Source organism: Dermacentor andersoni, chromosome 2, assembly GCF_023375885.2.
Source record: "Dermacentor andersoni chromosome 2, qqDerAnde1_hic_scaffold, whole genome shotgun sequence".
Lineage (NCBI taxonomy): Eukaryota > Metazoa > Arthropoda > Arachnida > Ixodida > Ixodidae > Dermacentor > Dermacentor andersoni.
Window position 1 is genome coordinate 174,173,687 of NC_092815.1, and position 17,043 is coordinate 174,190,729.

General features: G+C 45.6%; 1 protein-coding gene across 4 annotated transcripts in view; it reads left to right on the forward strand.

The window, feature by feature from the left end:
• Positions 1-16,577, forward strand: part of LOC126540424 (arylsulfatase B-like) — a 62,468-nt gene extending 45,891 nt beyond the window's left edge. For all 4 annotated transcript variants that reach the window (XM_050187236.2, XM_055076020.1, XM_055076021.1 and 1 more), the window contains 2 exons: positions 2,966-3,447; positions 16,100-16,577. In XM_050187236.2, coding sequence (XP_050043193.1) covers positions 2,966-3,447; positions 16,100-16,231 — 614 coding nt within the window. In that variant the 3' untranslated portion in view covers positions 16,232-16,577. The remainder of the gene's footprint in view (positions 1-2,965; positions 3,448-16,099) is intronic.
• The last annotated feature ends 466 nt before the right edge of the window (positions 16,578-17,043 follow it).

The following is a 17,043-nucleotide window of genomic DNA, read 5'->3' on the forward strand; positions in this document are numbered from 1 at the left end:
GTATGAAGTCCAAGGGCGACAACGCCGTTTCAGCGCGCTCTAAGCCGCATGTGCCAGTGAAAGCGTGGGAGGGGATACGACGGTCGTTGACGGTCGTGGTTCAATCTCGCCCGTGCGAAAGGGAGGACAGCGTAGAGGAAGTGCGCCGTCTTCGTCACCCACGAGACACCGGGGGGAGGGCAGGGAGGTTTGTGGCGTTTTACTATGGCTGCCACCCGGACAAACGGGTATCCCTGGGCCGGCCTCCACGGCCTCTTCCGCAGCACGGCCTCCTACGAAGGGATGCCTCGTTGCTGCTCCGAATGCGAATTGGCTGCTACTGGACGGCAGCCCGCCGGCACCGCCTTGGGAAAGCCACCTCGCTAGCCGGTGCCTCTTGTGGTGAACCAGAGACTCCGGAGAACCTCCTGCTGGCCTGCCGTGCTCACCTGCAGCACCGCGGCCGACTTCTGCAAGAGTTCCACCACCTGGGGCTCCCATGTTCACGACAGGAAGATATCCTCTTCCTCTGTCGTAATCAGCTACCAGCCTTCCTAAGTGTCGTCGAGTACCTCGACTCGTCGGGGCTCTCGGCGAGACTATAGAAAATTTCTACAAAGAAGGATGGCCTAACGGCCATCCCACCACCTCGGGCTTCCTGATCCGCCACTACTTCACTTCTACTGGGCCACCTCCGATACGTTCTACCTCCAGCCTACTCCTCCGCTCGAACCCACTGGGCCTTCCCGGCCGGGCTGCTCTGATGCTGCTGGGACGACCCTCTGCCTTTCTCCTTCCTGCCCTTTCTTCCTTTCAATCCCATCTCCCTCACCCTGCTGGCGCTGAGCCGTGCTCCCGCATGGGTTGCAGAAGATAGTGCCAGCCTCTCCTCCTTTCCCACCAGAACCACTTCTATCTGGCTGCAACTGCCTATGTGGCTTCTGTGCGCAGTTGCGCAGCCGTATCTTGAGAGCTTTATGCGTTGTGGGCAGAGTCCAGATGCAGTCTATGGCTCGTCGCTTTGTGCGCACGCTGTGTTTCTGGCACTCAATTTGCGCTGAAGCGATAGACATCACGAAAGTCACTTTGTTCGCTGCTGCTGAAGCGCTTACTCATGCTACCGTTTTGAGAGCGAGTGTCCGGGATCATCGAGTGGGATGTGTTCATGTTTGCTGTGCGCTCTGGAGCCATGCTTGCTAATTAATTAGCAAGTGAATGTTTATAAGTTGTTACGGCTGGTAAAAGCACTATCCATACTTCGTATGGCTGCCTGCTAATTTTCTATCGCAATCGACGCTTCGCCTTGTGGGCGAAACTGCGACTTCTTTTAAAAGAGAAATAACTGTAATTGTAATAGGTTAATATGTTTTCGCTTAAGGTCAGCTAGAATATTGGTTATCTGCATTTGCTCTCTGATTTGCACCGGTGTATTTCGGTATCTTAACATTACACTTACTTTTTATTGCGATAGCAATTATACTGCCACTCCAAGCGCATTTCTTCCGTAGGCATGGGCGTGGGCGTCGACGTCGAAGTGAGGTTTCGTATGAAGTCCAAAGACGATAACACCGTCGCCGCGCGCCATACGCTGTATGTGCCAGGAGCCGATGATGGCGGCTCAACCTCGCCCGTGCCAAAGGGCCAAATGCGAAGAGGAAGCGTGCCAACTTCTCCAGCGCGCGAGGCACCCAACGTTGTGAGGTGCGAGGGGGGGGTAGCGTTCTCTCCGGCTGAAATTGCGCATGTGGCAAGAGAGAGAGAGAGAGAAACTTTATTTGTCACTGTAGGGTAGGAAGTTAGGGCACGTAGGGCCTAGTGTGGCTCCCAGGTGGGGGCGACGTCTTGGGCCAACGAGAGCAGTGCGGGTTGCGTTTTATTGCCTGCTCTTGTCTGCAGCTGGTTCCAACCCTTCTCGGAGGGAGCTGGCAGTAACGATTGTGGAGGAGGGTTACCCTCGCATTCCCAGAGATTGTGTGCCCGAGTGGCGAACACTCCATGGTCGCACTTAGTACAGACGGGGTGGTAATTCCCGCCAGTGATTAAATAAAGCCTAGAATAACTGATAATGGAATCAGTCTGCAGTCTGGGAAGCATGGTGGTCGCGCGCGGTCGCGCGCCCGTATCTTGAGAGCGACCTGCGTTCATGGCAGAGTGCAGGTGCTTCGGCAGCTGATAGCTTTGTGGTTGTTGTGTGTTCCCGTCGCTCACTGTCCGTTGAAGCGACGGCTAGCACGAATGTCACTTCGTTCGCTGCTGCTGCCGCATTTCCTAAGACCAGCGTTTTAGCAGTGAGTTTCCGTGGTCATCGAGTCAGATGTGTTCATGCTTGCTTGTTTGCACCTGACACCATGATTGGTAATCTAGTTAGTGTGCCTATGTTTACATGTTTATACGGCTGATGAAACTACTATCGTTACTTCGTATAGCTGTCCACTAATTTGCTATAGCAATCGATGCTATAGCAAACATATAGATTTCATGACGTACCATATTGCATATCATGACAATAAACACGACTATATGCCTGAAGCTTATTTTATAAAACGTAATTAACCACTTAAGCAAAACCTCGCTTCACATAGATACGAACGTGTCTGATGGATCTGCATAATTTCGTTTCAGTTGCCGCTGGCACCACTGAGTAGCAAAGTATGTGATGAAGCTAGGAGGTAAGCTATTAGACACTTTCACAGCATGGTAACCCGAGCAGGACGGGAAGAAAGCGAACGACGATCATATCAGTACGAATACAAAAAAATATATCATAATTGTCAAGCGCACAAATATATCTATTACACGAATCATGTTTATGTATTACACGATATTATATTACATATTACACCAGATTATTACACCATATTACACGAAACAGACCATGTTTGCTTAATATATCTGTCCTGATAACGGTAGTGTTTTCACTCCACAGCCTAGCGGATTGAAATACAAACTTGAATGAACGATACTTATGTCAGTGCGTCTTATGCAGGAGGATCTGTGGGAGAGTTGGGAGACGTGGACGGCGTCAGCCACCTGCACTCATTTCGCTACCCTGAAAGTCAAGTGCCAAGAAACGAGCTGTTAATCAACATAGACCCGATATTGAACAACTCGGCCATTATACATGGCCGATACAAGCTGGTCATTGGCACCAGCCTCAATGGACAGAGTGACCGCTGGATTTGTACAGCTGGTTGCCAGGATCCCGACGGAAACTCAGCCGGTAGGGCCATGGACGCGTGCAGAGCTTCTGTCGTCGTACGAGTACTTCGCAGCCATGGTGACTTGAGCCCCATCTGTGGAGAACCGACGAAACCTATGCCGGAGGGGGTTCATTATTCGGCGCCTTTGGACTGTGGCAGCAGGAACGTGGAAGTTCACACACACTGCGACTCTGAAGCGGCACCGTGTCTTTTCGACTTGGTCGAAGATCCATGCGAGTACGACAATATCGCCGACGAAATGCCCGAGGTACGAGTTTAGAAATAAGATATTAGTAAGGTGATATGCAGATTAATATTAATAAGATAAATATGCAGAAGCCAAAGATCATGTTCCATGGCCTGGCAAGGAAATGAAAATTCAGGATTGCTAGTGAACCTCTAAAGTCTGTACAGGGATACGCTTATCGTATATATCTGATCCACACCGATCCACACCCATTACCCACAGAGGTTTCTGACCATGAGAAGCAAATATACAGAAGAATAAAAATGGCTTGGAGTGCATGCGGCTGGCATTACCAAATCTTGACTGGGAGCCTATCACTAATGCTGAAAAAAAATACTGAACTGGTGCCAACATATGGGGCAGAAACTTGGAGGTTGACAAAGAAGCTCGAAAACAAGTGAACGACCGCGCAATGAGTGATGGAACGAAAAATGTTAGGCGCAACGTTAAGAGACAGGAAGAAAACGGTGTGGATCAGATAACCAACGGGGATAGCCGAAATCCTAGTTGAGAATAAGAGAAGAAAATGGAGCCGGGAAGGATAAATAATGCATAGGGTCGAGAACGGGTGCCCCACTGGAGTTACAGAAAGGCTGCGAAGGGAAGGGAATCGCAGTCGAGGACGTTAGAAAAAGAGGCGGGGTGATGGAATTAGGCAATTTGCATGCGCAAATTAGAATCAGCTAGCGCAAGACAGGCGTAATTGGAGATCCGAGGGAGAGGGATTCCTCTTGTACTGAACATAGAGATAGGCTGATGATGATGATAAAGCAAGGTTAATGCAATGAATTCTCAGTTTTTATGTTAGTGACTTTCTTCTTGTGCGTAGAAACGTGCCGTAAAAATTGTAAAGGATTGGTATTCTGACTGATCTTCAGAGACTTTAAGATCATGCGCAATTTTCCTGAAACGCAGGCTGCACTACAGCCTAACCGTGAGGAGCGGTATTCGCGATTTGTGCGAGTAAATTCCGTAACCAGAGAAGATCGGTCGCTTCTCAGGCCCCCTCTGGATGTCGTGCAAACAACCCTGCAAAATGAAATCTTAAGAGCATTGTTGCGAGCCACCCTGCAAGTACACAAGATAGAAGAGGTGTGAAGTGTGATCGCGTAGTTTCCTAAATGCTAACGAGACAAGGAGGAGGCAGCTCTGAGCCATAAACATAAGGAGAATAAAACTAATAACTGCGGCGAGTGATTGCATGCTGACGGCATTTTGAACAAAGTGAGAAATGTTGCGGTGTAAGCGAAATTCCATAATTTCTTGTCTTTCTGTTTCTTCAGGACAAAACTTGTTAACTAAATTCTTTTGCCCCCCCCCCCTTTTCAGTGAAGGCTCCCAATTTATTTTCTTCTCACATTAGCCTACATCGCGTAGGTTACAAATATATGATGATTTTCGCTTTCAACATTAATCAAGAGCACCTACAATTCTTGATATCATAGCATGCTTTCACGCTAGGCCAATTGGCGACTTTTTATGATATCAACCGCGATATTTAGCATTTACCCCTTCCGGCGATTAATGCGAATGGAGGAACAAGTTTTGATTATAATTTTCTATTATATAAAATTAATTCCATAAAACGTTTCTCATTTTTAGTGTGTATTTTTTTTTAAATCTTGGTCAGACGGTACATCATCGTCATCATCATCATCATCATCATCATCATCATCATCATCATCAGACTCGTTACGCCCCCTGCAGGGAAAAAGCCTCTCCCATACTTCTCCAACTACCCCGGTCAGGTACTAATTGTGTCCATGTTGTTCCGGCAAAATTCTTAATCTCATCCGTCCACCTAACTTTCTGCCATCTCCTGCTACGCTTCCCTTCCCTGGAATCCAATCTGTAACGCTTAATGACCATCGGTTATCTTCCCTCCTCATTACAAGTCCGGCCCATGCCCATTTCTTTTTCTTGATTTCAACCCAGATATCATTACCTCAAGTTTGTTCCCTCACCCGATCTGCTCTTTTCTTATTCCTTAACGTTGCACCTATCATTCTTCTTTCCATAGCTTGTTGCGTCGTCCTCAATTTAAGTAGAGCCCTTTTCGTGAGCCTCCAGGTTTCTGCCCCGTACGTGAGTACGGGGCAGAAACCTGGAGCTGTGTCTTACCAGTACGTGAGTACTGGTAAGACACAGCTGTTATAGACTTTTCTCTTGAGGGATAATGGCAACCTGCTGTTCATGATCTGAGAATGCCTGCCAAACGCGCCCCAGGACATTCTTATTCTTCTGATTATTTCAGTCTCATGATCCGGATCTGCGGTCACTACCTGTCCTAAGTAGATGGATTCCCTTACCACTTCCAGTGCCTCGCTACCTATCGTAAACTGCTGTTCTCTTCCGAGACTGTTAAACATTACTTTAGTTTTCTGCAGATTAATTTTTAGGCCTACCCTTCTGCTCTGCCTCTCCAGGTCAGTGAGCATGCATTGCAATTCGTCCCGAGTTACTAAGCAAGGCAATATCACCAGCGAATCGCAAGTTACTGAAAATATTGCCTTGCTTAGTAACTGAGGGGACGAACTGCAATGGATGCTCACTGACCTGGAGAGTCAGAGCACAAGGGTAGGTCTAAAAATTAATCTGCAGAAAACTAAAGTAATGTAAAGTAACAAAAGCATGTACCGTCCAGAAGAGCGCATACGCGCAATGGCATGTTAAGTTTGGCTAAGGCGAAGGTGGCTCGTTCGACCTCCCTATTTGCACGTCTGCTCCTGGCACGGAACATGAAAACTTTGAGAAATCACTTTGGTTCAAAGATTTCTGCGTTAATTTGGCTCTTTACGTAGAACTAAGTGTGTTCATTTGAACTAAACCAGAAGATGAAAGGCAGGGAGGTCAACCATACGAGTTCCTGGTTTGCTGTACTACTGGGATGTAGCGGAAAGCGTAAATAGAAACAGGGATAAGATGACGAGAGTGAGCACTGATTGTGCGTGGAAGGATGCGAAGGAGCACTAAAGGCTCGCTCTCACACCAGTGCTCTTCAAGACCTGTGCTAATGGACAAACCACTTTTTGTGCCAGTGACAAATATGACCACGTTCCGAGTATCTTGGACTCAGGGAACGGTCTCGAATCCAGTTGGTTTAAAGTTATCTGGAGAGGGAGACTTTGGACGTCGTTGCGAGGACAGGTACACAAGAGATGGTCGACGGTTTCTGCGCATCTACAGGAGTCGCATATCGGGCTGTTGTTCATTCCCATACGGTAGGAGTAAGCGTTCGTAAACACCGCTCCCAGCCAGAAGGGGCACAGCAAGGCTGCTCTGCTGCGCGAAGGACTAGATTGCCGTTGTAGCCGTAGCAAGAGGTCCAGCTTGTACAGTCGGCAATGGAAGGTACTTGAACATCATAAAGCGTCTGTCTTTTCCTGTGCAAGTAGACGAAGTGTCTTGGCAGCATCCGTCCTCGCGAAATGTATTGGACGCGTCTGGACCTCTTCGTGGGCAGACCGGGCAGCTCTGACAGCAAAGTCGTTGCGGCAATACCAGAGTGGGCAGGAATTCACCGAACGATTATGTTGTGCCCTATATACAGTGCATGGTGGTGCGTTTCCGTAATGTCGGATACCATCTGCTCGCATGTTCTGTAACGTAAGGCAGACTTGATACTGGCAGAAGCAGCCATATAGTCGCAATATGACCCATTTCTGTGCCGGCTCATCTGTGACATAGTTCTTAGCAGCACATAGGGCTACTGTTGTGTCGCCGTAGATGTAGGTAGGTACCTGTGAAACATTGAAATTAACGGTAGTCTGCTTCACTGGAATGACGAAAGCGGCAGCTGTGCTGCTAGGTGAAGCCAAACCATGGGTAGTATATATGTGTATACGGTCATAATGCTCCTAGTAAGTAGTAGCAGCGTCATTTGCTTCAGAGCCGGGAATGGATGACTGGTTTTTTGTAATTCCGGGAACAACAAGGATCACTTGAGGCATTCGGAGATACCTCAGGGGAAATTAAATTTTCGCAGCAGGCGTATAAGATGAGGGCATGCGCTCTTGATTAGCGCCAATCACAATTTAAAAGATCGCTTGAGGTCTCTCGGCTGGTAGGTAAGCTTAGTGGTGGTCGCAGATTCTTGACAGATGGGAAATGCGCGCTTTGAGAGAGTCGACCACTAAGTGTGTCTGGTTCGTATAGCCTCTCACCATGGCTATAGCTGCTGGTGTTGAAGTGCAATGAAGCAGCTCTAGACACGTACTTAAGGCTTGATCTTGTATGCTCTCCAGAGCGCGAATGTTGGTCTTGCATGTATTTGACAGGACTGGTAGCCTGTAACGCAGGTCTCCCACGAACAGCACCCTGCACAGCTGTAGGACAAAATGAACTGGAGTAACCCAAGTTTTCCCGCAGAGCCATTTGACAACCTTAGCAGCCGGATAATTTCTTCACATATTAGATGCTATATATATATATATATATACATATATATACAGTGAAGCAGACGGCGTATGAAGCGGTTTATTGACGTTTCGGCGGAGGTCCGGCCTTGCTGATGAAGGCCGGACCCCGGCCGAAACGTCAATAAACCGCTTCATACGCGCGTCAGCTTCACTGTGAATATTAACCCGGACCCAGAACTGCTTCTTTTCTGGTATATATATATATATATATATATATATATATATATATATGTAGATGCAGCGGGGGCTCGACGAGAGGTAGTGGACAGTAATGACAACCAGAAACAATGCGTGTTAACATAAAATACACGTTGACCATTTATTGAAGTCGGATGCGATGACATTTATTTGCATGTAAAGCCAACCAATGCACCCTTTCCGGTAGACACACTCAGGCCTTGTGCTCGCAGATCAAACCGTCATTGTTGCTGCCCGCTGAAGCCTAGCCCGCACCTCAGGGCGAGTCACCGCAGGAGTCCAGATGCAAATGTCATCGGCGTATATTGTCTTGTATCTTGTAAAGCAACTGGCTGTGTTTATTGAGAGCAGCTGGTTCCTTAAGAAACACGTCAGTAGGGCCTGGCCATCGACTGGAGTATGCTTGTTTGTCCACTGTAACTGGCTCATACTCACTATTGGAGATTGGCCAAGATACGGGATGCAATTTGAAGATGATTAAGAATTCCGAGAGTGGGAAAAAATCGAAACAGAAAATAGCAAGTAAGTATGAATTCAACAAAAAGTTTCAGTTTTGCCCGAAAGCGAAGTATCGATTGCGATTGCAAATTGGTGGACAGCCATACGAAGTAAGGATAGTAATTTTATCCGCCATATATACTTGTAAAAAAGGCATACAAACTAAATTAACAAACATGAACACATTTGATTCGATGACCGTGGAAACCCGCCGTGATAACGCTGGAGTGAGGAATCGCGATTGCAGCAGAGAGCAAATTTGTCTTCCTGCTGCGTCGTGGGCATAAACGCGAACTACGCCACGGAAAAAAACAGCGCGCGGCGGATTGTGTTGCCGTCGCAAATGGTTTTCAAGATACCGCGACCCGCGCGGGCGGGCGCAGCCTTCCTGGCCGGCCGCAGAAGAACGCCCCCCCCCCCCCTCCCCCTCCACCATCCGCGTCTTTTCTACCCTCTCCGTGGAGACCTTGCGCGCGACGGAACACGTCGCCCTTTCTCCCCGCTTCCTTCCCTTGCGTGCGCGTAATGGAGCCGCGATGGCCGGCTCACCATCGCACGCTTTCGATCGGACATACAGCACACGGCCCGCGGGGATGATTTTATCGCCCTTAGAATTTATACGGAACTTCACGGCGATAGCGACGGCGGCGGCAGAAATGCGCCTGGAATGTGAATATAATTTCTGTCGCAATAAAATGTTTTGTTTTTTCAAATAACTACATATTTTTCAACGTTTGAGCCACTATCCATGTGCCGTTGCCCAAGAGAAAAGGCTCCGAGAGAAATAATTTTAGGGATTGCAAAATTTACTCAGATTTTTCTAAATGTTGTTGTGTAAACCGTTCACAGAATAAGAAAAAAAAAGTCATTTGTCTCCGATTCACCACAGAATGGGCACAGCGGCGAAGGAGCCACATCAGCTCTGTTTTGACATAATTTTAAGAAATGCATTAGACACCGTAATCAAGTGAAAGTTGCTTTAATTCTTCCAATTTTGAAATACATTTCTTCGCCAACAGAATAGCAGGTGTCGATACTCTTCAAACTTAGTTATACCTGGGCTTAAAAGAGTCAAGCATGGTAGCATATGAGGTGACTCTAGCTATGATAACTATATAGCTAGATAACATATAGGTATGATAACGATATAGCTATGATAGCTGTAATAACGTATGACTTGGTACCCAAAATAGCCTTATTAATTTACATTCTGCAGGCATAAGAGAATGGAATGTATTCAAGATGTGAGATTCACTATTCGCAGTGAGCGATGAGCATGACCCAGCAAACCTCTATGGCGACTACTCATGAAAGTGGTGGAACTAGTTTTTTTCGGGGCTAATATTACTGCCAGAAATTCAGCAATAATACTGGTAGGAAATCAGGAATTTCGAGAGAGTAAGACCAATCAAGAGCAGGGGAGAAAATGGCATACGTTACTTTTCTTCCCATTTTGATGCATTTGTAGCAACGATATAGTCTATTCCTGGACGCACGAGTGATCCTATAACAACCCAGTTAAAATGCTGCAGGCAACATTTGTAGCATTACTTTTATAGATATTGTTACGGGAGTTATCAAAAATTATCTTTACCGATTCTCGCGTACCACCACAAATTGTTCACAGGACTCACAGGATTCACAAATTCACACGATCAACCAGGTTCCGTACGAAGACCAGCTGATATGTATGAAATTTTGCAACGAACTCCAAAAGAGTAATGCCGGCTGGGAAATACAAATGCTTTTGAATCGTCTGAATGGTGCTTCGTACATTTTTAAGAATATATGTACAGTTAGCGAACGAAATCTGCGCGACAGAGATTGTTACCGTACTTCCTGATTCAGGGAGTGTATTAGCAAAAATTTTAATAATCCACAGAGGAACCGAAAAGCCTCCATTTCTAATTGGAGCAGAGGCCGAAATTAATAAGCTGCTGCACCAGAATATAGCACGCAACTAAATTCTAAAATATGACATATATAAGTTTCCTAAATCATCAAAACCAGATCTCTCCGCACCCTTAATGACTGTTTCATAGTTTTCATTACACTCCAAACGATCTCACTCCTTTTATTAACATTCCCATGTCCTGCAGCTAAGGGATTCGTCGTAAATTACAGCCAAATACTTGACTTAGTCTACTTGTGGTATATTTTTATATTTTGTAAGCGATAGCGAAGTGATACGTTCACCGAATCGCTCGAATGTAAAATTAAAATTGAACACGTCTTAACGTTTATGATGAGCCTAATATTTTCTAACAATATTACAATAACGCACAAGTATGTCTGCAAGCGCTTATATAGTGCGCAGATGTCTATATCTGATACGAAGACGCTATGTCGCCTGCGTATACATACTTATACCGGGTGTCCCAGTTAACTTGGACTAAGATTTAAAGAAGAAACTCAAGAACTCTAGAGAAAACTCGAAAGGACCTAAGGCATATGAGCCGCGCACAAAAAAACATGTAAAGGTGCAACTGCTTTGGCCATTTACTTGTTCTGTCTCTTAAACTCCGGAAAAGAAGCAAAATAAGGCAGACTTTTTTTACCTCTTTCTATCTTTGTCGCAGCTTCTTTTTATGTAAGGATGGGGTGACAACATGAAGGTGCGCTAACAGTCACGTCTTGCATCAATTTTGAGCGGTTATTTTCCACTGCCACTTATACCACGTGCTCAAACAGGCCACCATCTCCATTAATACAGTACTTGTTTCTTTCCAACACTTGTGCTGTTACAGCTCTGACCAACTACGTTGGAATCTCGTTGCAGACTCTGCTTATTTTTGCCTTTAGGGCGTCCGATGTAGTAGTTTCGCTGCTACACACCCGATCTTTCACGTAGTCCCACAAGAACTCCAGCGGTGTGATGTCCGGCTACCTCGCAGTCCAGGGTACAGGTCCATGCCGGCCAATCCACTGTCCAGGAAAAAGCTTGTAGAGTCACGTTCGAGACTGACTACTACTATACGCAGGAGCACCATCGTGTCGAAACCAGTTGTTCCGAAGGTGCGCAAGCGGAACTTTGCAACGGACGTCGTTCCCGGGGCCTTCGAGGATGTCGTTGAGGTAGCTTTGCGTCGTTAGTGTGTTATCAAAAAAGATGGGTCCGATGATGTTGCCATCAAAAATACTGCTCCACACATTACACGACCACTGGTATTGGTGTCCTGCTTGGGCCAGCGAGTGGGGATTCCTATCATTCCAGTATTCCGCGTTGTGGAGATTAACTTGTGTGTTTCTGGAGAAATGGACCTCATCCGTCCAAAGCATGCGAGTGAGAAAGTCCGGTTGTTCTTCACGTTTCGTGAAAATTAAATTGGCAAAGTCAAGTCTGTTTTCAAAATCTCGGTCTTCAAAATTTTGATGATGTACATGGTACGACTGCATAAGACCTTTTATTGAAGAAATGTTTCCCACTGATGACTTTGACGTTCCAGCCTCTGCAATGGTGTCGCGCACACTACCATGAGGGTTAGCAGCAAAGAACGCCAAAGCATCCGTTTCTGCTTCTTGAACTACCGTCGCAGTCCTGTGTCGCTTTCTCGTGAAGCTACCCGTCTTCCGAAGGACTTCGTACGTTCTAAGTATTGCTGACAGACTAGGGTGTCCCCCACAATGCCGCATCTGGCACAGCTTGGCTGCCTACCTCTTGCCGCCGTGCGCCGCCCCCAAAGCCAGGGTCATTTTAGCCTTCTGATCATTCGTGAAGGCATGACTGTCTTCTTGAAGAGCAGGTCACCGGCGTGGTACCGTTGAATTCTCCCGTTATTATCTACGAACTGACACGTGAAGCGAAAATGATTTACGTAATCGACAACAGTATATGCTGGCCGTACAGATCCGCCAAAACGCATTAGTTGGGTGTAGCTTGTCCAAAGTTCGTTTCTATTACTAAGGGGAACAAAAGGAACATACGTTCCGGGCTCGCCTATCTACAGAACAATGAGTGCGCAAGATTACAGTCCCAAGTGCGCTGTCACGGTTTCCCGGCTTCGAAATCCCCCTTGCCCCCCTACGGATCCGCTATGCTTATCAATGGGTCAGCGGCATGTTCTCAAGAGTCCGCGAACATCACCTGGCGTGAAGCCCTGTATTGAGCTGCCGCCGCTAGTAAAGCAATGTATATCTGGCTATTCGCTTGGGAGCGCTTGAGTAGCGTCGCGCGAGCGCGTATCTATCTCGTATTTTACTAGTTTCGCCCTTTTGGTTTTCTTTTCTCAGAAAAAACAACGAGGCAAAGCTGAGTGAGAAGCAAAGGCGTGATTCGGGGGTTATTTGAGGTACCCTACAACTTTTTAATTGATATGTTGGTGATTCAAGCATTAATTAAAAAGTTCACTTAATAAAAGTAATTAATTATTTAAAACTTTGTCATAAAAAACTACTAGCTGTAAGTACACGCGACTTGCGGCTAATAGGCAGCCGGTAGGATTTCTCTAGAGCTCCTGCGTTTTTAGTAAATATTCATCCAAGTTAATTGCGATACCCGGTACACATTATATCGGCACGAAATAAAACTGAGTACAATATTCAATATATTCAATAATACAGGTGACTCAACAGCTCCTTCAGGAACACCGCGACTTCTTCTAAGTACTTGACGAGGAGCCTCCTAAAGGACACTAAAATTCCCTCCCATTGAAAAACTTACCGATTTATGCCACAAAATAATTTCGTAATTGCACGTTGCTTAGAGTGCGTAGTAAAATTTTATTTTACACACTATCGTAAGTTTTGGAATATCTAGAGTAACAAGAGCAGCAACGTGCCTTTGGAATCGCGCTAATTTTATTCGTCTTTCTAAATCTACATGGCCATGCCAAATTCGATGTCCCTATCTCAATCGCCTCTGCGAAAAAGAAAGGAAACAAGAAAGAAATCGACTAAATTTTAGTTCGGCTTTGGTCTAAATCCTGTTTGGCATGGACTAGGCAAATTTTTGTTTTCAACGTATTCCACAAAACGGGAATTCGATAATTTAGCGCGCGCACTTTTTGTTAAGTTCGCCTGCCTCTTCTCTTGTAATGTGCCCACTACAGCAGGCGGCAATATTGAGACGTGAACCGTCCGCGTTAAGTACACAGCAAGTCCTACCAGGACAAAGATGAGCAATATGGGGCTCAACGCCCCACCCTGTGGCACACCATGGCAGATGTACTGTTCGAAGTTGGTCTGTCTTCAGGCTGTAAAAGAAAAAGCAGCCCTCAGTCAGATATTTACGAATCCAATTATGCATCTGGCCACCAAGTTACAAAGGCCTCAAGTCAGTTTAGCATGGCCTGATGAGTGTCGTTGTCGCATGCTTTTTTGATATCGAGAAAAAGTGGACAGGCAGTGCACAAAACGGGGCACCTGAACAGCGGATATTTATTTAACCCAGATAGATCCTTATGCTGCTCGATCAGTGTATAACGCGTGGAGAATGCTTTGGTAACATGGCACAGCTCTGCCAGTTCCACTGCAGAGTACGTCTCTAACAGCGACTTCTCTTTAGGCGCCCAGGTGCTTTTCATATCGATACAGCTCAAGTAAGGTAGATCAGCAAGACCGTTCCTAATAAATTACACTATAAGCAGAAATTATGCACAGCCTAAATTATTAAACGCTGAAACTCTCACTATATCAAGATATCGAATGCCAATATATATTGGTACGGTATGTTTACTAGTAGTATGAAATAAATTGGCATACGTCCGAGCGTGAACCACGCGAAACTATAAAATGCATGCCTTTCACGAAATGTAGGTGACCATTAAGTAACTGACATATTTGTTCGCTCTGCACTCCGTGCCTGTGAAGTAAATGATCTCAAACAGAGCACGGAGTGGCAGCTTTCCATAAAAATGGCGCACGCGGGCTAGCAGATGGCTGTTCAGCGTTTTACCTCCAGCGCTAAAGTGCGCCTGCACTTCGTAACAAGATGTCAAAAATGAATGATTTAGAAGCACCCGCTTTGGCTAAATTACAAGTGTGCCGAATGTTTATGCTTCTGCACTGAAGAGCAAGCGAGTCACCGCATTCCGTCTTATGAACTGACTGCCTTCTGTACAACCCAAAACGGCAAATAAAAGTATTTCGTACCTGTAGCAGTATGTAAGCGTAACAGAAACGTGCTAGCTCTTTTTTCATATATTCCCTGGGTACGTTAACATTCAGCGTCACTGACTGCGACTACAGTGAAAATATCGCACTAACACAACACGACGGCATGCGGCAACCGGCACGGACCGACTGCTTCCATCACGTCTTTTTCTTTCCTTTACGCGAACAACGACAAAGTACTTGACCATCGCATGACGTTCGCCTTCAACAAAACCTCATCATTTAATGTCATTTAAGAAAAAAAAAAACGTGACAGAGACTAAACTGAGCATCAACGAAATTACGGATCTTGCTGACATCATTGTTCGTCTGCAGCGTACCCTCGAAGTCCTGAATATTGTCGATACTCGAAAGATGCAAATGTAACAGTAGTACAGGGTGGGTCATCCCTGCTCCTCAATGACGAATGTACAACTGCGAATTTGCTGACAATGACAGCATCCAAGTGATACACAGTTTGTGTCTTAGTAAGAAAGCACGTGCACATTAAAAGCTCACGAATACATGTTTAACTACGGGAAAAGATTCGGATGTAACGGCAAGTGAGTGTTGAAAACAGACCACATGAAATGTAATGTCAGTTTCACATGTATGCTCGATATCCCTCACTTTTAGAGTGTAATAAATAACTGAACGGTCAAGCAAATCAACTCAGTAACGCACCTGGAGTAAGGGCGAGATGTGTAAAACTTCTGAGTCCAATGAACGACGTGTATACCTTTTGTAACACATGCGCCGCAAGTGGCTAAATCAGAAAAAAAGAAAAAGAAATTGTGTATAAATCGATTCTAATAGATTTTTGTGCCTAGGGATTCTAGCGATTCTTGTATCAAGAATTCGAGGAATTATTGTGTCTAATAGAATTATAAACTTAAAGATTACATCACTTTAGAATAAATTGTATCGTTTAAATTTTTATTGTTTCTCATTTTTGTTCTAATATGTCGATAACTAAAAAGGCAAAATGAATGTCAAAGTGCCACTTCTTTCAACTTCGCGCCAAAAATTATAGCAGCGTTACGTCAGTCAGAGGTCACGAATTTCAATATATTCTTTTGTTTTTCACGGTCGTTGCCCAGCAAAAGTTTTCACCGCAGTGCTAAGTTCATTACTCGGCTCTCTTGGGATACTATATAGACCCACTCTACCAATATACAATTACCTGTGCGTGAGCAGACGTCATCGAAATCGGCGACGTCACGGGGAACTGCTGCGCGAAGATCAAGTTAGCTCGCTTCGCTAGAGCACATTCCTTCGTGCGTGTTTTCTGCCTTTTCTGCCTCTCATAACAAAAGTGTCCTTTTTATTTTATTGCAGGCGGGTAACTTGCAAGTAATTCTCAAATTACTTTTGTATTTGTCTTCCTCTGAAGCAAACTGGGTAATGCAGACATTTTTACGCAATGCGCAAAGTGTGACAAAGAAAACTGCGTCATCTTTTACGTCCAGGTCGTTCAAAGGCTCCTGGCACGATTGGACTACTACGAGGAGACTGCCGTGCCACCTGGAAATCAAGAACCCGACGAGCTCGCGAATCCAGCCCTCCATAGCAATGTTTGGGTTTCGTGGCGAGACCAGTAGCGAAGGCTGTGACGTCGGCAGCTGCTCCGATGCTCCGATCTCACATAACTGAACTAAATGCGGCAGCTTCGCTCGACGAGCCGCACCCTGTGCAGAGCACGTTATGTCCGCGCGTTAGCACCGGTGTCCTTCTTCGCTTAAATGCGAATTTGTTGTTTGTTTGTTTATGTTCTTTTTTAATATTTAACCTAAAGGTCCATATGGGCATTACCTAGAACGACGGAAAGAAAACTGAAATAATTGTGTACGATAACCTATAACGAATGTTATCACTATGTAGAGAATAGGAAGGCCAAGAACTAAAAAAATAAAAACAACAAAGTGTCGTATCTGAACATTTTACCAACTTTACTGCGTGGTCATTTCACTTTCCTCGCCGTAGGTACTGACTACGGGGGGAGGGGAGGGAGTGGTCTCCTGGGCCCGAGCTCTTTCCGAAGTGTTTCGTGGGGGAGGGGGCAGAGCCATCCCCTCCTCCCATCGATGTCAAAGCCTAAAGTGTCGTTACCCGAATTCTGTTACCATCATCATTTGAGGTTAATTTTTAGCTACCTCTACCTTTCCATTTAAAATGTTGTTGTAGCTAAAATTTTACTGCATCAGGGTTGGCGCAGAAATGCGCGGCATTTAATTCATACTTTGGTTTTATTTCTAAAATACTCGCAATTGTAGGACAAGCGCATTAAAAGCTGCCGTGGTGGCTACCTCATCCGAAATTTTCCACTTCAACATTTTTTTTTTAATTTACACTGGGAACACCGCGCACAGATATGGTATGTTTAAATATACACACAGGTCAAAGTTTGTTATAT